Genomic DNA, 21,373 nt, shown 5'->3' on the forward strand with positions numbered 1-21,373 from the left:
TGTACAGTAACTTTTGCAGCTATACTCTAGATGTATGTGTGGAAAAAAAGACTAAGGAAATACTAAAAATTGACCTTACATTATAAATTATTTTTTTATTTTATCAAACTGTTGTTAATAGGAAAATATATATGTTACATAATGCAAAGTATATAATATATAGATATATATAGAGAGAATATAGTACATTTGTATATTTATTACAGTTATATAAGAGATCATTATCTCTAAAGTATGGCAAAGATAAGATTATTCTCACTTAGTCAAAGTATTAGGAGTACCATGAATCTAGAAGTTATTAGTAGAAAATAATGGTGAGCCTTGAAAAAAAAATCATTTCAGCTTCCCCAGAATCACTGGTGTCTAGTAATTGTGGCCATCTCTCAAGCCATTCACTAATTCAGAAAGCGTTACTAAGACCGGGCACAGTGGTACAGGCCTCTCAGGAGGCCGAATCAGAAGACTCACAAGTTCAAGGCCTGTCTGATCTACAAAGCAGTTCAGAGCCAGACAGGATGTCTAGTGAGACTATCTCAAATAAAGTTAAACTGGACTTGAGGTACAGTGCAGTGGCCTTGAGTTTAGTCTATAATGCCAAAACCCCTAAAAGCCTTGCTAGCTGGTATTTCATACTGAATATGACTAACACATTTATACTTATTTATTTTTTATTTTTCAAGAGGAAGAGCCTCACTGTTTGCCCAGCCTGACTTCAAGTTTTAAGTCTCAAGCTCTCTTCCTACTTTGTATATGTAGTATAAATCATAAGGTTTAATTATTTAAATCAGTATTAGAAAATATGGGAATTTACTGAGATAGTTAAATATTAAGATTATATGTTGTAGTAGGTTTTCCTGGATTTTATATTAAAATGCCACAATTGAAAGCTCTTCTTATTTCAAAGGCAGAAGAGGAGAGAAACTACCATATCTTCTACCAGCTCTGTGCTTCAGCAAAGCTACCTGAGTTTAAAATGCTGCGATTAGGTACGGATATGACACTACATTTATTATATTGGTGTTCTTTTCTGTTAAATTTTGAGTTCTTCAAGCTTGTCAAAAAATATCTTACTTCACACTAAAATACTTAGGAAAATAATGATTCTTGAGGGTCTGCAGCAGGCTTTAGAACATCCCACGGGTGGGGGTGAGTGGCTCTATCAGGGACAGGATTGCCTGTGGCAGTCGGCTAAGGTAGGTGAGGAGTAGATGGGACTCAGCGTTTGAGCCTCTCTACTTTTATACATGTTTCAAAACTGCTTTGATGAAAGTGTTTGAGGAAACATATTCTAGCATTTTGTTTGGAATTAAACCCAAAGAAAGTATAATTTATTTTGCCAATTAACATAAAATCTGCAAACATTTTAGTTTTGGATCTTACATTAGGATGATTTTAAAACTGGGCAGACTCCAAACCCTACATACCAGCGTGCTGTCACAGCCTCTAATTCAACATGTTTGTAAGGGTGGATGTCCAAGCTTCTCCTCATGGACGAAAAACCTTTTACCTCCTTCACTGCAGGAAACGCAGACAGTTTTCATTACACAAAGCAAGGAGGCAGCCCTATGATCGAAGGAGTGGATGATGCGAAGGAGATGGCACACACCAGGCAGGCCTGCACTCTGCTGGGTAATGTCATTCGTTTCCTGAACTCTATAAGTGCTGGTCATTTGACTCGAGTAGACTTTGTTTGGAATATTGGCTTGACTTTGTGTTAACTGGTAAACAGTGCTGGGAGAGTTCACATATATGGAACATGTGCGGACTAATGGGCATAAGGTTTCTTAGGATGGTTCCAGGATTAGATAGTGGGGTAACAGCTGCTCAACCTTGTAAATTTACTGAGGATCATTGAATTGCACTTTCAAAGCGTATTTCAGCACAAGGAGAGGTAAGATTAACTTTTAGCTCAAATTTTTACAAAAATCTAGGGTTTGAAACTAAATGAAGTGGGTTTTGTTTTGTTTTGTTTTGTTTTATAAACTCACATTTTGTGGGTTTTGTTGGTTGGTTGGTTGGGGACTTGCTTGTTTGGGTTCTTCTGTTTTTATTTGTTGGTAATTTTTGGATATAGGTTTTCACCATGTAGCCCAGCCTGATCTAGGACTTCTGATCCTTCTGCCTTGGCCTCTGGAGTACTGGGATGGAGGGTAATGTGCCACAATGCCCAGTGCAGGGTTTTGCTTTTGTTGTTTTTCTTATTATTTTCAGGATCTTTTATAGCTAAGAAGCATAACTAAGTTGGCATGGTGACATAACACATGTATCTAGTGTTTTCTTTTTGTTGTTGTTGTTTGATAAAGGAGTTGTTAAATCTCTTATTGTTTGAAAATTTTATGCATGTACATAGCGTTATTCGTGTTTTTGAAACAGATGCCACTGTTCTCTCTGTGATTTGAAAGTGTTAAGTCCACAGATGAATCAGTTCATACTTAGAGTTATACAACTTTTAAAGATGTCCCCCCCCCATCTTTTTACAAAACCTCAGAATAGAAGTAACTCAAATATTGTATTTTAGTATTTAGAGACATACTGTCAAACAAGAGAGCTTAGGTCCTGAACCACTGTAGGACTTGCTAAAAATGTAGACTTTCATACCACCTCACAAAGATACGGCCTGTCAGTGATCTATGAACATATTAAGAGAACACTGCTCTCCTTAAAGAATTTAAAAAGGCTAGTACAGTGCTGGGGTGTGGTAGCATGTGCCTTTAATTCCAGCACTCGAGAGGCAGAGAGGCAAGAGAATCTGAGTTCAAGGCCAGCCTGGTCTACAGAGTGAGTTTCAGGATAGCTAGGGCTACACAGAGAAACCCTGTCTCAAAAAAGCCAAAAAGGAAAAAAGAAAGGAATGAAGGGAGGGAGGGAGGGAGGGAAGGAGGGGAGGGAAGAAAGAAGGAAGGGAGAGAGGAAGGAAGGCAGGAAGGAAGGAAGGAAGGAAGGCAGGAAGGAAGGAAGGAAGGAAGGAAGGAAGGAAGGAAGGAAGGAAGGAAGGAAGGAAGGAAGGAAGGACCATTATGTAATGTAGGAGATAGCAAAACTATTCACCATAAGGTAAATTCTCAAATGCCTTATAGAAAAATGTTTTGAAAATAATTTTACTACTTTTACTTATAGAATTATGTTTAATATTCTGGAACTTATTTTCTTCACTGAGAAAATGAAACCAGATCTGTTAAAAGCTAGAAAGTATCCAACTTTCTAACCTCACCATATCATTTAGGTCCTGTTCTATTTTGTGTTTGGACTTTCACTTATTAGCTTGGAGTATAAAACCATCTGAATGCTTCTGATCTTGGGATCTCTTTGATTTCTAATTAATCTATACTTAGAAGTAATTCAATAATCCAACTTAAATCAGCCTTATTGGGCTGCAGTATCTATTTGGGGTAGGGATAGATAGTAGCAATAATATTAATAAAATACCTATATATCTAGGATGTGACAATGATCACTTTTTAAATACCTAACGTGTCCCAGGTGTACTCTGGGTACTATCTCATTTAATGTTTCAAACACTCTTTGAAGAATTATCTCCTTATCTCAAATAAGAAAGCCAAAGCATAGATGGATGAAGTTACCTGTCTGTGGAGGTAGCAGGTTGGTAGCAGTGGCAGGACATGAAACCCGATCAGGTACACTCTACAACCCACAATGCGAAACTGCCTAGTGTGTATTGTCAACAAAGATAAAAGTATTGTTATATGTGACTATGTATATAATATGCACATCTGGCAATTTTCAAGAATTAATACTGGACTTAAAAAATTGTCTTATAATTACTTTGTTGCTAGTCTGCCATAAATTGCTTGTTTATTTGCTATATTCCAGGAATTAGTGAATCTTACCAAATGGGAATTTTTAGAATACTTGCTGGCATCCTTCACTTAGGCAATGTTGGATTTGCATCTCGAGATGCAGACAGCTGCACAATACCTGTAAGTTCACAACGAGCTAATGTGAGGGTGGACTGACTGTCAGATTTGTTTTACTGCTGGGGATAGAACCTAGGGCTTCACACACGTGAGGCAAGGACTGTGTTTGTGACATGTGGTTCTTGGGGTCAAATTTGTGCTTTACCTGCTGAGCCATCTCCCTAGACCTACAGTAGGTTTAATTTTTTCATTTATTTATTCATTATTTTATTCTGTATGTTTGTGCACATGCATAATCACACAGGCACACAACAAACCTGTGTATGTGCAGAGGCCTGAAGCGGGCATTGGCTAGCTCAGAGCGAGAGTTACATGATTGGTTTGCTATTTGAGTGCTGGGACCCAGACTCCAGTCCTGATAATTGTATAGCAAGCACTTTTAACAGCTGACCTATCTCTCCAGCCCCAGTGAGTGCGTGTGCGTGTGCATGTGCGTGTGCGTGTGCGTGTGTGTGTGTGTTGGCATGTATGTGCCACACACATGTGGAATCCAAAGAACAACTTTTGGGAGTTGGTTCTCCCCTTTCAGCCCGCTGAGACAAGGTCTCTCTTGTTGCCGCCCGCTCCTGGCACTCTAGACTGGGAGCCTTTGGCCAGTTCTCCTGTCTTTGCTTTTCCATTCCATCATGGAGTGCTGGGATTGCAGATGATGGCCACCCATCCAGCTTTTTCCCTGGGTCCCAGCGATTGGACTTAGGTCATCGGACTGAATCATCTCCATAGCCCTACTATTTTTTTTAAAGGAGAAAATGGTAGTTCTGATTTAAACCCTTAATTTCTTTTAAGGAAATATTAGCTTTTTTTTTTTTTTTTTAGATAGAGTCTTGCCTGGTGGCCCAGGTTGGTCTCAGACTTGTGACAATCCTCTTGCCTCAACCTGCTGAGTGCTGGGATTACAGGTCTGAATAATCATACCTAGCACCAGTTGTTTATTTTTTTCCAAAAGCAGCTTTATTGAGATACAATCTATTTACTACCAGCAATGCATGGTTGTGAGTATGCTCATAGATATATGCAACCATCACCACAGTGGGTTTAAAATACTTTCAAAACGAAGCCTGGACCCCTTACCTGTTTCAACTTGTGCCCCCAACTCCTCGACTCAAACTGTCATGCGTTGTTGCCTCTATAGAGTTACCCATTCTGGACACTATTGTAAATTGAATATGTGGTGTTTCAAAGTCTATCCATGCTGTAGGATGTATCACTCCTTAAAGATCAGTATTGTTGTTAGTCAAGACACTGATTTGTATCTGAAACGATTACTGTCAGGGAAAGGCTGCTTGACTGGGAAGGGTCCAGGGACGAGGGCATCAGGAAACTCAGGTTTTAATGGCAATGCTGATATAAACTAGCATGTGATTGTTGTCAAGGTGTTTGTTCTTTTGGATCTCATTTCCTCATTTTTCAATGAGAAATAAATGTATACCCTGCCCATTCCCCAAGAATGTTGTCAAATGTAATTTGATGCATATGGAAGACAGGGGAAAATAAAACACACTGATGTGGATTAAACAAGACAAGTATTTATCAAACATCCATTCATATAAGGTCCACAGAAAACATGTAAGGTATTATTCAGGGATATGTTGATCATTAAAGAATTCTAATCCAAAAAGTCCCTCAAGTGACATCAGACTGTCTAGTTCAAACCTTCAGTGGCCTGAGGATAAAGGTCAGCCATGGTCTTTGTAGCTTCATTTTACCTATTTTCTGCTTTACTTAGCTTCAGCCCCTCCTCTTGCTGGTTTCCCTCCTATTACAGAATTGCTTTTCTCTCATGTTCCCCCCAAATTAGACAACGTTCCTCCTCTTCTTGTCCAAGAAGTACCTGCTGTTCTTTCATATTCTAATCAATGGTCTAAGGTAATTGTCTCCTGCCTTGCTGGACAGAGTGAACTCCTCATGTGGACTCTCAGCACAGTGTCTGCCTCTTTGCGGTGTTTCACACTTCAAGAAGCAATCAGTCATATCTACTTCCTCTGAAGACTGCAAGCACTTGGTGGGAAGGGGCTGTCCTCGTTACTTGTCTGTTGCTGTGATAAGACACCATGAACAAGGCAACTGTAGAAGAAGTCATTTATTTGAGGCTTACAGTTTCAGAGAGTGAGTCCATGACTGTCACAGCAAGGAACATGGCAGCAGGCAGACAGGCATGGCACTAAGGCTGTAGCTGAGAGCTTACATCTTGACCCACAAGCACAAGGTAGAGACAGACACACTGGGAGTGGCGTGGGCTTTTGAAACCTCAAAACCTGCTCCCAGTGATACACCTCCTTCAAGAAGGCCACATCTCCTAATCCTTCCCAAACAGTCCCAGCAACTGGTGTCCAAGTACTGAATGAAATACATGAGCTACTGGGGGCCATTCTCATTCAGACCATCACAGGGCCATGCCTGTTCTTGTTTACTGACACGGATTTGTTGACTAGCTGACAGATTTCTGACTGAGTGATTGAATATGTCCTAAGAGAGATACAGACAAATCTATGAAGCACCAAGAAAGTTACTTTGTTTCAAATGAGTCCTACAAGAAATTGCAAAGTGACATTCAGATGCTGGGTTATGGATGCTTCTGATTATCTCACTGATGAGGTGTGAGTGATGTTGATGTCCATATGACAGAGATATTGCAAATTTCCTTACTTCCTTTTGCAGGACTTACTCTTTAGCTGATCTGGCCATAGGCAATAACACGTTCTCTTTTGGCAGCCCAAGCACGAGCCACTTATCATCTTCTGTGACCTCATGGGTGTGGATTATGAAGAGATGTGTCACTGGCTCTGCCACCGAAAGCTGGCTACTGCCACAGAGACATACATCAAGCCCATCTCTAAGCTGCAGGCCACAAATGCCCGAGATGCTTTAGCAAAGCACATCTATGCCAAACTCTTTAACTGGATTGTAGACCATGTCAATCAGGCTCTCCATTCTGCTGTCAAGCAGCATTCTTTCATTGGCGTGCTGGATATTTACGGGTAAGTGCATTTGGCTTCCTGCCCGACCCTGCTGGAAAACACTTGTTTGTTGGGAGTGTTTTTTGTAACTTGGAGCACTGTTTAATTTTGTTTTGTAGTGGAGAAGAAAGGAAATTCTACTTATGACCATTTAGAAGTGTCTTTGATGATAGAGATATAATGATGCTTTAAAAAAATTAAATATTGCTTAAACAAAAATTAGCTCAAATCCAGATCCTACTTACTAAGCCAATAAGTAGAATTAATTGGTTTCAGACTCTTACATGATAAATTATTGAATTTCTAAAAAGTATAATTTCTAGTTGCCTTATCTGGTTACTGGCAGCTAATTTTTCACTCTCTGGTTCAGTTTTTCAGAAGAGCCTATAACATTACTATTTCTGTCCCCCTTCTCTGTGTGTAATGTTGATAGTATACATTGAGAGGAACTGTGGCCTTAGCTTAGGTCTGTTGTTTCGTACTGAAGGGTGAATGAACCTCAAAAACCCAAAAACCCAAACTGCACATCTGTAGGCAGGGCCATACAGAGGGAAGCTTTGTCTCAACTGATGCTCATCATGTTCTGTCTTTCCAACAAACCTTTATCTGATATATAAATAAAATGTGATAGTGTTAAGGAACTTCCCGTTTTTTCCTTCCAAGTATGCATATTTTAAATATTTTTTTAAAGCTATTTATTCTTTTTCTTTTCTTCCTATCTTACTTTTTTTGGTGTTACAGATTTGAAACATTTGAGATAAATAGTTTTGAACAGTTCTGCATAAATTATGCAAATGAAAAACTACAGCAACAATTCAACATGGTAAGAATTTTCTTTCTTGAATAAAATTCTGCTTATAAACTTTTGAATTTTTAGTCTTTGTTAGAAGCGTGGTCTGTGAAATAAACTCCTGAGCTATAATTATCATGTGGGTTTAGAATAGTGAAGCCGCCAGGGAACTGAGCATTACAAATTGATGGATCATTAAAAACGTTTGTCAGCTATCCCTTATCGAGGATGATGAACATTTGGGACAGATCATTTGAATGAGAGAGGCAAGAAGTGGGGCAGGCACTACCACCGAGTCCTTCTGCTTGCTGTTTGGAAGCCAGCAGTCTATGGAGTTGTAACCACCTTCACCACCGTTTCCTGGGTTAGCAAGAGGTCAGAATTTCCCAAATCCTTTTCAGTGGGTAAATTCTTCAGGGGCTGGAGAGATGGCTCAGAGGTTAAGAGCACCAACGGCTCTTCCAGAGGTCCTGAGTTCAATTCCCAGCACCCACATGGTGGCTCTCAACCATCTGTAATGAGATCTGGCACCCTCTTCTGTGTACATAATAAGTAAATAAATCTGTAAAAAAAAAAAAAATTCTTCACTGAGCAATGGCACTGGGCATATTTTGGAAGTGGCCCATATTGGCTTTGAGCTAACCTCCTGCCTCTGCATTCTAAGTACTGGATTACAGACTTGCCACCACCATACCACCCAGTTCAAACAAAGTTTTTTGTTTTTGTTTTTTTTTGCCTGAAATGAATGATAAATTTCCTCAAAATAATCTGTACATAAATTGTCATAATAGTGAAAAACAGTAAGATTGCTGAAAACATCTTGTTTTATTTTCAGAGAGAACAAAAATGATTGCATTAGATAAAACTAGACATAGCATAGTTCATTTTTAGGTTTTGTTGAGTCATTTAAAGAAGAGAAAAGTTTCAACTGTGATAGAATACTATGCTATGTTTAAATGCTACTTGTTTTCAAACTTTATTTTCTGGGATATGAAAACTTTTTACATATATATGTATTCAGCAATATGTATATATGTATATATTGCTGAATAAAGACCATAAAATGGAGAAAACAAAGAAAAAATAAAGTTTAAAATTGAGAAGTCAATAAAAGCTGATAGGCATATTATTTTAAAATACATACTTTTCAAATATATTCTCTTAAAAAATACTAAAAAAAGTAGCAAAGAAAATTAAAAATATTTGCATAGAGACAGATTGGGGTTATGTACATTTGGGACTACAGTTTTAAGCTTTTAGGGTATTTGACATCAAATATTATAAGTACTTTGATAAACAAAGCATCTTTGTTTAGCAAGTAAAGCTGTTTGATACAATGAAATAATGTAGACGTGAACTTTAAAACCTTAAGGTTTTCCATAATAACAGGACTGGTTTTTCACCGTTTAGGGACAGTTGTGAGCCACCTGTGAGTACTGGGAAATGAACCCAGGTCCTCTGCAAGAGCAACAAGTACTCTTAAATGCCGAGCCATCTCTCTAGCCCCTCTAAATTTGTTAATTAGAATTATAAGAATTATATGGATGATCTTTTTGACCAAGAATTATTACTGTAAATGAGCTAAGATAATATTTTTATAAGTATAAAATATAGTGGGAAGGTATCAAGGGCAGAGAGAGAGAGAGAGAGAGAGAGAGAGAGAGAGAGAGAGAGAGAGTGAGTTAGAGTTTGAGTTCTAAAACTTGGGGTTCTAGAAGATAGATATTATTAGTAGCCACAAAAAGCTACTTTTTCTAGAAAAAAAAACAGCAATTAAGAGTGAGCCAAAGGATCCAGAAGAAATAAGAAATATTGAAAAGGCAGTAGTGGTCATTAGCATCCGTAGAGGCTAGAGGCCATGTTGTCAGCCAGCAGGCCAAAGCTCAGACAGTGCTTTGATTGCTCTGCCCACCTGGACCGGTTCCACGTCTGTTCATATTCAGAACTTGATGGCAAGTTCTTCCCCAGGGAAGCCTGCCCAAACTAGATGAGGATGTTTGTTTTCTCCTTTGTAATATCATTAGCATTTGTAATTTTATTCTTTGTGACTATTTGATGTATCCCAGTTCTCTCCCAATTCACAAGTGTGGCTTCCATGTCTGTGTTGTTGACCACACGCAGTGGCTGCCATGGAGTATAGACTCAGTACATAAGCTGAGTATAAGACTCAATACCAAGAGTGAATGGAGATAAGAAGCAGTGGTGTGCATGGCGCCTGGAGCCTTTAGCAGAGGTATCAGTGGGTTGGTAGTGCTTGTAGCTGCTTGCAGTATTCAGTGTACATTCCAGAAACGTGAGACTCCTTGTCTGAGAAGAATAAACAAGGCAGATATACAAGGACAACTGTCATTTAATTCTGAGGCAACTGTACTTCTGAACACAGCAACTTGGAAAAATCAGTTTTTTACATTGAAATCACTGCCTAGCTGCTAAGTAATCTGGAAGGCATTCATTCTGTATAGCTGATCAATGCCAACTGAGGCATTCTTGTCTCTCATGTTAAGAGTTCTGTACAATAAGTTCAGGGAAAAAACTTGACACAGTTTTGGAAATGTACATTAAAAAAGTCACATGGACTGTTGCATTTATCTACTATTCACATTGTTTATAGGCCTGGTATGGTGATGAATGCCTGTAATCCCAAAAGTTGGGAGGCTGAGGCAGAGTACAAATTCAAAGCTGGGCTGGGCTACATAGAGAGCCTCGGACTAACCTGGTCTACATTGAGACCCTGTCCCAAACATAACAAAAATTAATAAAACACTTACATGCTTAGATATATTTGTTCATGAGGAATACTTTGAGCTGAGGTTTTCTGTACATGATTTCAGCCACACTTCTCCATAGTCTCGTCATGTTGGTATCCTCGGTATTCCATAGACATGTGCTTCTTGATTATATTCTTCATGGTATGGTCTGATAATGACTACCATTCTCTCTCTGTTTCAGCATGTCTTCAAATTGGAACAGGAAGAATATATGAAGGAACAAATTCCATGGACACTCATAGATTTCTATGATAATCAGCCTTGTATCAATCTTATAGAATCTAAAATGGGCATTCTAGATTTGCTGGATGAGGAGTGTAAGGTGATTATGATTTTCTGGAGTACTTTAGCCTGTCACGATAGATGCATCACAGCTACACAAGTGGGTGCAAGCAGAGACTCTTCAGTATAAGAGACGTCATTGTGACAAGCCGGGTTCGCTTTTTCATTTTGAAGAGACACTAGACCCCAAGGGGTCCTTTTATTTTTTTATCCTTAATGTTTTCTGTTCAGCAATAGGATATATTGAAAGAAATACAAGAGAAATTGCACAAAAATTATTTTGAATTATAGTTCTAAATAGCTGTAAGTTTTGAATATTGGCTAGTTCTTTGCTACTGACATAAATAATAGTCTTTAACATTTATAGATTCAGCATGTTAGAAAATCATTGGATCCTTCACTTTGTTACTGAAGGACCTTAGGCAAATCTATCTTTTTTCTTAATTTTCTTTCAGTTTATCTATAAGAAATCACAGCCTACTTACTATATGTTGGCCCTCATAAGGCGCCATACTTAGTGTGTTAAAATATATGTGGGACTGCTGAGATGGCTCAGTGGATAAAAATGCTTGCCATACAGATATGACAACCTGAGTTCCATCCCCAGATCCAACAGTGAAAGGGTATGACATGTACTTGTCCTCAAATACACACAATAACAATAAATTAAAAATTGTGTGTTTTACAAAAGAATGTATGTGATAGATAAGTAGTCATCTGTACTTGAGATTAAAAATATGAAAGCAAAGCAAAAATGGTATCCTGAGGTTACTTTAAATTTGATACCTTTCTTTTGTTGAGACTAAGTTAATATTACATGTTACATTTGATGAAGGGTAAAAATTCATACAGATATATTAGAGGAAAGCAGAACCATAAACATGCATGCCTTTTGACCTGGGAGTTTAACCTATAAGTATACTTGCAAATATATTGAAGGTATGTATGTATTTAAGAGGAATATGACAGTTGTCATAACAAAAAGTTAATAACATCCTAGACCATAAGTAAGAGGAGAAAATGCAAGGAATATATATATATGGAATATATATATAGAATGAGCCCATTCAAGCACATGTCTTAAAAATAGGAAAAAATAATAAAGTTTCTAGAAATGGCAAGAGGAGACTATCAGTTCATACCTTTCTGGATTAAATTACTATTTCACTGTGTATAAATGTTACCTCCATTTAGCAAAAAATTAAAAGTATGCCTAATAGTTGTATTTCATCTTTAACTTATAAAGCCTTTATTGTGCTAAAAAATTAAGTATTGATTTGATAACTCCTGGTATAGGCAAATGATCACTGAAATGTACTGGGTCACCCCCAGGAAGGCCTCAGCCATGCTCTTCATTGGTGGTTCACTTGTGCTGATGAGAAGGAAGAATGAATTCTTAGTTGAGCATAGGAACTGGTCTCTTGTTGCTGATATTCCAGAAGACCCTTAGTGCTCAGTCATTTCTCTTTTTTCTCCCCAAGATGCCTAAAGGCACAGATGATACCTGGGCTCAAAAACTGTACAACACACATTTAAACAAATGTGTCCTCTTTGAGAAGCCACGTATGTCAAACAAAGCCTTCATCATCAAACATTTTGCTGACAAAGTAAGGCAACTTTTTGTCTTTTTCCTTTTTAACACTTTATAGGAGTTATAATAAATATAAATAAATATATTATAATAAATAAATATAATAAATATAAATAAAAATCAGTATTCAAGTATTGTCTTTCTTTGCAATGCTTGCTTTCTTTAAGGTCGTTTCAGGAAAAGCAGTCTTCAGTGCTGGTTTCTTGGTTTTGTCTTACTTTAACTTCAGTTGGATTATATATTAAATAAATACGGGTCAAAGTCTTTTGTCTAAAATGTGATCCACGAACTGAAAACCACAAGTGCTTTCATAACTCATTTAGCAGTGAAACCTGATCTCTGACTTGAACTAGCATGAGATATATTTATAATTTTTAAGCCCAATTAAGGTGGGTACTTACATGTTTAAGTATGGAAATATTAATGTTTATGTAATATATGGTATAGATGACTATTAAAATTTTCTGGTAGCATTTAAAATGGTGTATATATATACTGCATCTCTAAATGCATGAAAAATTATAAAATTCTAAAGATCTCACAGGCTTCAGAATAGAGACTGGATTTTTGTCACCTTCTGTAAAAGCATGGTATTATGTTTTTCACAAGTTCTATAGTTCACTTAACAAGTCAGGGATCCGGTGACTAGTTTACATTTCAAAGAAGTTGTAGGATAGGCTGTGTTGTGAGATTTCTGGAGGCCTCTTTATGAACAGTCTTCTGATTGTCTAGTTCTAGCTTGAAACCTTTGAAGAACTAAGGTGACCTAAGGAGTACAGGATGTAGAGCCCCTTGAGTGGCAAATGGCTGACATTGTGGGGTTTTAGAAGAAAAGGAATTAGTTCTCAAGTAGTCCCATTTTACCAAATTATACAATATTTGCCCATCTTCTCTCTGTCCATCATCAGCTCCTCACCTCTTCCCATATTCTCTCCACTTAATCTTTTCTCAGAGTAGTGGTCCTCAATCTTCCTAATGCTGTGACCCTTTAATACAGTTCCTCTTGTTGTAGAGACCCCCAACCATAAAATTACTTTCATTACTACTTCATAACTGTAATTTTGCTACTGTTGTCAATTGTATTGTAAGTATCTGTTTTCCAGTTGTCTCAGGTGACCCCTGTGGAAGGGTACTTTGACCCCCAAAGGGGTCCTGACACACAGGAGGAACACTTCTGCTTGATGCAGATGCTGGACTAGCTTAGAAGATATGCTGGGTCAGCCTGGAAGGGGCTCTCTTTAACCTGGGGGAGGGCAGCTTGCAAGCCTGCTTGCCCATGAATTGATCATTTTTGAACACAGTTTATCAGCAGTCACTGCCACACTTATCTAGGAAATTGGTAATTGTAGACTTTTACTAGGTTACATATTTCTCTTTTTATTAGTTTTTTTAAGTTAACATATAAGGTAATGGATTTTTGTATTTTGAGATAAGGTCTGTGTAGCTAAGGCTGGTCTTAAACTTACTGTGTAGCTGAGGCCAACCTTGAATTCCTAATATTCCTACTTCTACCTCATAGTTGCTAAAATTCTTGGCGTGTGCTATGGATTTCACTTGATCCTTCTTTCTTACATACTTTGTTCTTGTTTATCCCTTCCTCCAGTCCTTTCCACTGTTCCCCGCCCTTCTCCTGGGTTCATACTCCATATCCCACAGCCACAGTTCTGCCTTCAGGTCACATCTATTCCATTACCTTTTCTTTCTTCCCAGTTGAGAGCTCTTTTTTCCTCTTATGTTCCCTTCTCTAGTTTCATGACCTATATTCATATCTGCATGGAAACACACACACACACACACACACACACACACACACACACACACACACACACACACACACAGAAATCTAGGATCTACAGATGAGGGAAGACATGAAGTATTTGTCTTTCTGGGTTTGACTTATTTCACTTAACATAGTGATTTCCAGTTGTATCAGTTTTCCTACAGATGTCATGATTTCATGACATTTTATTTTTTACTGTGGCTGGATAAAATTTCATTGTATATGTAAGTACCACATTTTCTTTATCTATTCATCTGTTGATGGACATTGAGACTGGTTTCACTTCTTAGTTATTATGAATAGTACAGCAAGAAGCATGGATGTGCTGGTAGCTCTGTAGTAGGACTTAGAGGCCTTTGTGTGTATCTTCTCAGGTTTACTATAGTGAATTACCACACGTCCCCCTGGAAATGGTACTGACCTCTTCGAAAAGACTGGGAATACCATTTGCTGAGAGCTAGTCATAGAGCCTGGGCAGAGAAATATGCTTTGCTGATGATGACGGCATATATTCAAAAGTGTTGTCAGTTAAGGAGATATTTTTTTCATGTGATTTCAGGTAGAGTACCAGTGTGAAGGCTTTCTTGAAAAGAATAAAGACACCGTTTTTGAAGAACAAATTAAAGTCCTTAAGTCAAGCAAGGTAACCATGAATAGACGTACTCTTATCAGGATATGTTCTGTAAAATGTAAATTACTTTAGCATTAGTCTTTTAATACTAATAATGATTTTTCTAACACGATTTTTTATCAAAAGTTTTAAATTTATCAAATATATAGTACTTGCTTAATATATGTCTGGTCCTGTGCAGAGTACCTTTCAAATGTTGACATATCTGATTCTTACAGTGATGTGGTATTACATTACTCTCATCTACAGATGAGGAGCTGAGGTGTAGGGACTTAGGACTGGTAAGTTCCCAAGTTGGGTTAAACTCAGGCTGTCTTGCTTGCTTAGAACCTGCTCCTAACCACTCTGCCATGTGGTCTTCCAGCTCTAAATCCTTGTCTCCACAGTGGCTCTACCCTCCCTGTGCCTTTGTGAGAAACGCAGACAAGTGGATTTTTCTGCTCTGTCGTTTTGAAGGGATTTGTTAAAAACATGCCCATTGCACTCCATCTATGTGGAGACTGACTCTAGGTCATCCTGGGTGTGATTTCAGATGTGACCCAAAGGGTTTGAATTACTTTTTCAGAAGAACAAATGCTAGAAGCACTGCTTTCCATTAGGAGAAAGAATATTCCAGATGGCAAGGAAGTGTGGCTAGTTAAGTTGTCTGTACCGCCAACTGTTGGCCTCTATCTGGAAAGGATGGGAGAGGGGCGCACAGTCAGCCTACGGGAGCAAACCAGGAAGTCAGTTACTTGATGCTGCAAGTAATCACGTAAAAAGTAAAACTATTCATGTGAACCTTATAGATCACTGATTGGCAGGCACCCTTGTTTTTCTGGCTTATTTCAAGAGAATCCTCTTAACATCTGTGATATAGTATATAGATAAGAGGATTCTCATTTTTAAAATAACAACTTTTTATATTCAGTTATGTTCATAATATAAAGATTACATGAAGGCCAAATCCTAGTTTTAACTCTCAGAGATGAGTCAAATGTTTATAGAAAAATCAGGTTTTTTTAACCCTAACAAGCATTGAGTGTTAGTACTTTTTTAACATAGAGGATTGATGTGCAAGGCAAACTTTTTTTACAGTGACAGTCATAAAGTGTGATTCACAGGTCTTTACCACTTTAATCTATCATGTAAGCATGATGTTCTGTTGTTAATACTTTGTCAAAATAATTTAGCTCAAACAAAGCACAGGTTCTCATTCTAGACATACCATAATCAGCTCTGTCTTTATTCTTAATTTCCTGTTCGACTACTGGGTCGTTAATCATAAGGTAGCAGTGTATTTGAAGAGTCATTGGGAAAGCCAGTCTGTGAACTATTGTTGGAGTTGAAGTAGGGATAGTTTTTGATTTGCATAAGTTCGAAGGCCTTTCTTGTTCCCAGTCTTTGCGGCAGTTCAACCAAGAGACCTGAATTTTATCATCTCTCTGAACCTGGTATAAAACAGGTGTAATGCAGTACTAGTTTGTTCTTTTGGAAGGACCAGTTTGCTGATATTTATGCTTTGTGTTTTGAACTGAAACTTTGGTGATAATAATAATGTAAAATCCATTTGTGTCTGTTTTAGGTTTATTTTGCTTAAAATGTGAGTTGGAGATAGCCAGGTAGAAATGTCATATGGGAAGTGAGATAGCCAGGTATAAATGTCATATGGGAAGTGAGGAATAAAGGCAAGTCAAAGGGAAAGGCAGAGCAGTGGTAGAAATGCTGTGGGCTTCAGAACTCGGTGCTTTTTAAAGCATGAGACTGAGAGAGCATGTAGATAAAACCTACGAAAGCTGAAGCCAGATATTCCAATTAACAGAGGCAGCCGGCAGAGGCACCAGAACAAGATCCAAGAAAAACAGCCTATGAAGAATACATTATAGAACAGTTCCTGGTGCAGTAATTCAAAGTATATGCTCCGCGAGCACCAGCATGCACACAGGGACACATGTGCTCAAGTGTATGAGTATGTGTGCGGAGGCAGGAGGACAGTCTCAGGCTGTCCTTAGGAACACTGTCTACTTCTGAGACGCAGTCTTTCATTGATTGGGAGCTCAGCAGTAAACATAGAGTGAGTGACCAGTGAACCCCAGGGACCCTCCTGTCTTCTCTTTGCTATTAGGATTACAGGCATGTGCCACCTTGCCCAACTTTTTATGTGGCCGGTGGAGCTCAAGCTCAGCAAGACAAACACTTTACCAATTCAGTCATCCCCCAGCTTTGTTTGATTTTACTATTGTGTGCTTATTAAGACAGGATGTCGTTTAGTCCAGGCTGGCCTCAAACTATGTAGATGGGCAGCTGAGGCTGACTTTGAACTCTGAACCACCTCCATTTACCTCCTAATTCCTAAGACTATAGACACATGTGCTACCACACCAGATTTCTTAACCAGGTTTTGCTCTATAGCCCAGGTCATCACGAAACTCACAATCTTTCTGCCTTCTCAAGTACTGGGGTTGTGAGTGTGTCACACCATGCCTGGCAGTGCACTTTCTTCAAAAGGGAAAGTTATACAGGGAATTCTAGTTTAGAATTTCTATTAGAAGTAGTCCAGCCGGGCGGTGGTGGCGCACGCCTTTAATCCCAGCACTCGGGAGGCAGAGCCAGGCGGATCTCTGTGAGTTCGAGGCCAGCCTGGGCTACCAAGTGAGTCCCAGGAAAGGCGCAAAGCTGCACAGAGAAACCCTGTCTCGAAAAACCAAAAAAAAAAAAAAAAAAAAAAAAAAAAAAAAAAAAAAAGAAGTAGTCCTACCCTCAAGTGTGTGTGTGTGTGTGTGTGTGTGTATTCTGAACTCTGATAACTAATCTGTTACCTGGTGGATAGTATAGATGCCAAGTTAAATTGTAGCACCCACTGGTGAACATGGCATGGTAGCCTAGTTCTATGAAACCTTTCACAGGGAAGAGATAAAAATGAAGTTTTGGCAGCTGCTAATGTGGAGCCAGCAATTTATTGGGAATGATAGCAGAGCTAAGAACTTGTAGTACATGGCTATCACAGAATGGTCTCACTTTTTTTTTCTTTTTCTTTTTTCTGAGACAGGATTTCTCTGTGTAGCCCTGGCTATCTTGGAACTCGCTCTGTAGACCAGGCTGGCCCCGAACTCACAGAGATCCACCTGTCTCTGCCTCTTAAGTGCTAGGATTAAAGGCGTGCGCCGCTGTCGCCGCCACCGCCGCCGCTGCCGCCACCACTCAGCTGAGGTTTATATAGAGCTTCTAGGAACTAATTTTTCTTCTTTGTAATGTGGGTTTAGTTTTGTCTTACAACATAATGTTAAAACAGTTCTTTACTTCTGTATAGCCAACCATGCTAGACTACATTAATTATTCTGTAAAACAGGGAGTATTTGTATTTGTTTAATAGGCTGACATTATTAGGTTAGACTCATCATGGATAACTTCTTTAACTACCCTGATGGTTTTTCTGAGTGTTTACTTTTCTTTTTTCTTTTTTTTTTTTTGTGTGTGTGTGCGTGTGCGTGTGCGTGTGCGTGTGCGTGTGCGTGTGCGTGTGTGTGTGTGTGTGTGTGTGTGTGTGTGTTGCTAAGGATTTAGTCTATGGCCTTATACTTGCCAAAGAAGCACTCTGCTACTAAACGGTATCCCAGCCCCAAACATTTATAGAATATGAAATCACATGACTTTATTTTTATGACTTTGTTTTTCTCATAGGAAATTTTTTTTCCTAAATTGTAACATAAATCTTAAAGGATCTTATTAATAAAAAACACGGGAGCCAGGTATTGGGGTGAATGCTGAAATATCAGAGAAGCAGAACAAGTCACAACTAACCTCACCTTGCCAATTCCTCAGCTGATCCTGGAAGCCTCTGTGTCCTCATCTGAATGGGTCTCAGCTGAACTGCTGCTCAAAAGGCTAAAAGCTTAACCAGGCTAGTTCCTGGTTCTCACACCTTATATACCTTTCTGCTGCCTGCCATCACTTCCTGAGATTAAAGGTGTGAGTCACCATGCCTGGCTGTTCCCAGTGTGGCTTTGAACTCACAGAGATCCAGATGGATCTCTGCCTCTGGAATGCTAGGGTTAAAGGCATCTGCTACCACTGCCTAACCTCTATTTTAATATTATAGCTGTTCTGTTCTCTGACCCCCAGATAAGTTTATTGGGGTGCACAATATATCAAACTACACTAAATAATCTGAGATTAGTAAATAATTGGTGTTTACAAGTGTGACTTGACTTGCACAGATGATTACTTTTATTTATATGGAATATAACAGTGTTAGAAAAGTGTGTCCATATAGCAAGATGTTGCTGCAGACTAGTTTTAGGTCTTTGTTTCAGAAATTTTCATCCAACTACATTGTCTAGTATCCACTCACTTATATAGTGAGTGCCTTCAATCTCAGCACTTGAGAGGCAGAGGAAGGCAGATTTCTGAGTTTGAGATCAGCCTGATCTACAGAGCTAGTTCCTGTGGTAACATAGTGAGACCCCATCTCAAAAAACATATAGTTATGGTAATTGCACTAAAGTTTTAAATTTCTTGAAGTCAAATATAAATACACACAGGATAATAGCTGGGTTTTCTCCTTTTTTATACAATCCAAATTATTTCCTTAAAATTATTAATTCATCATTAACTTTTACATTTCAATATTGAAAGCTTGTTCATAGTGCCTGCCTGCTGAGATTCTCAGGTGTTTTGAGTTAGTACTTACAGCTTCAGACACATGCAAACCTGGACTAGTCCTTTGCTTCTGTTACATAAAACCTCTTATAGACCTGAGATAATAAACTCAGTCTCTTGATAAATATTTTTCTCATAAAATAATTATAGTTCAAAACCAGTTGTATGTTTAACTGACATTTTCTTTGGATTAGTTAGATCTTCAGGTCTGTATTTAGTACTTTGTTTCACCCCAAATATTGTTATAGAATTATTTTATTTTTCCACCATATATTTGTGACATTTATATGTTCTTTCTCTTATATTTTTTGGCTCCTGAAACAGGACTTATTTCTGTGGGTCTTACTATAGCTATCTACAAAAATAAGTGTTTATCGTCTGTAACGGGGCTTCTACAAAGGCTTACTTTCCATTTGGGGTTTAGGGTATGCATTTTTGTTGTTTTGATTTAGTTTTTTGAGATAGTATCTCATTTGACCTTGAAGTCACATCTTAACTGAGTCTGGCCTGGAACTCATGTTCTTTCTCTCTCTGTCTCCCAAATACTGGGATTTTAGCTGTGTTGCCTCCACACTTGGTTCTAGAATACAATTTTCTTTACTATTTCGGACTTACAGTTTAAGATGCTACCAGAACTATTTCAAGATGACGAGAAGGCCATCAGTCCCACCTCCGCCACCTCTTCAGGGCGCACGCCTCTCACTCGAGTTCCTGTAAAGCCCACCAAGGGCCGACCTGGCCAGATGGCCAAAGAGCACAAGAAAACAGTAGGACACCAGGTAGGTTCAGGAGCTGCCACTGCCAGACTTCTTCCCTTCAGCTTCAGCAAAGGGCCGACGTGGGTCCACAGCTCCAGTCTTGACCCGTGTCCTCAGTGATGCTTCCTTTCTGTCTGTCCTTCAGAATGTTCTCGGCTCATTTCTTATATAATAGTAAGAAATCTGCAGCTTATCTTGGTATTATATAGCAGAGTTCGTGCCTTATATGATTAAATGGCCTTAGTAGCAAAATGATAAGTCACATATAATGGAGCTCACAACAGGAAGCTACAGAGAAAGGGGTAGAAGAAAGGTACATGCATATTTAGCAGAACGAACATGTAGAGTTTAGGCAAATGTAAACAAAAGCCCTAGAACTCTTGTTTAGTAACTGTGCCCCCCCATGAAGATGGCTTTAAATTCGTCGTTTAAAAAAATCACCTCCATTTATGTCAAAGAAGGAGCACTTTTAAGTTGTCTTTGGCCTCCGACAAACTTGAATTTTTAACCCTTTCTCATGCAGTTTCGGAACTCTCTTCACCTGCTTATGGAAACCCTTAATGCCACGACTCCTCACTACGTACGCTGCATTAAGCCTAATGATTTCAAGTTTCCATTCACGTAAGTCAAACCAAAATGAGGAGAAAGACTTCTACAGAAAATCTTCATGTCTTGTAGAGGGAATCAACTACTTGATAAAATTTTTAGGTTTTGTTTCCTTTGGGGAACATGAAAGCAAATTAGCAGTTAACTCTCTAAGGATTTGAAATTTTGAGGCCAACCAGTTATTTCTGATTCTGTTTTGACTTTATCTCTGTTGGAGATCTTTCTAGGCTTTTTGATAATTTGGACATTGAAAACAGAGCTAGCTGAGCTAAGGCTTTTTTGGCCAAGGCTTACCCGCTGCTTTATTTTATCTGTTGGAGCCAGAGAATGTATCAAAAATCTCATCCTACTTCACATACCAAGTCAGAGGTGAAAGTGAATCTTTCTGGAGATGATTTCAAAAATATAAATATTTCTCTAACTTTAATAATATTTTTGGTTGTTGAGCCTAGCCTTTAACGGCTGAGCCATCATAGCCAGGCGGTGGTGATGTGCACCTTTAATCCCAGCACTCGGGAGGCAGAGGCAGGCGGATCTCTGTGAGTTCGAGGCCCGCCTGGACTACAGAGTGAGTTCCAGGAAAGGTGCAAAGCTACACAGAGAAACCCTGTTTTGGAAAAAAAAAAAAAAAAAAAAG

At 38.6% G+C, this 21,373-nt stretch overlaps 1 protein-coding gene across 2 annotated transcripts in view; it reads left to right on the top strand.

The window, feature by feature from the left end:
• The window catches only part of Myo5a (myosin VA), a 156,888-nt gene that overhangs the window by 70,651 nt on the left and 64,864 nt on the right, over window positions 1-21,373 (top strand). For both annotated transcript variants that reach the window (XM_052714464.1, XM_052714473.1), the window contains exons 7-16: window positions 905-986; window positions 1,522-1,629; window positions 3,832-3,938; window positions 6,648-6,913; window positions 7,634-7,715; window positions 10,632-10,772; window positions 12,214-12,339; window positions 14,663-14,746; window positions 19,990-20,151; window positions 20,654-20,751. In XM_052714464.1, coding sequence (XP_052570424.1) covers window positions 905-986; window positions 1,522-1,629; window positions 3,832-3,938; window positions 6,648-6,913; window positions 7,634-7,715; window positions 10,632-10,772; window positions 12,214-12,339; window positions 14,663-14,746; window positions 19,990-20,151; window positions 20,654-20,751 — 1,256 coding nt within the window. The remainder of the gene's footprint in view (window positions 1-904; window positions 987-1,521; window positions 1,630-3,831; window positions 3,939-6,647; window positions 6,914-7,633; window positions 7,716-10,631; window positions 10,773-12,213; window positions 12,340-14,662; window positions 14,747-19,989; window positions 20,152-20,653; window positions 20,752-21,373) is intronic.

The sequence above is a fragment of the Peromyscus californicus genome, unplaced genomic scaffold, assembly GCF_007827085.1.
Source record: "Peromyscus californicus insignis strain IS unplaced genomic scaffold, ASM782708v3 Scaffold_11__1_contigs__length_118956290, whole genome shotgun sequence".
Taxonomy (NCBI): domain Eukaryota; kingdom Metazoa; phylum Chordata; class Mammalia; order Rodentia; family Cricetidae; genus Peromyscus; species Peromyscus californicus.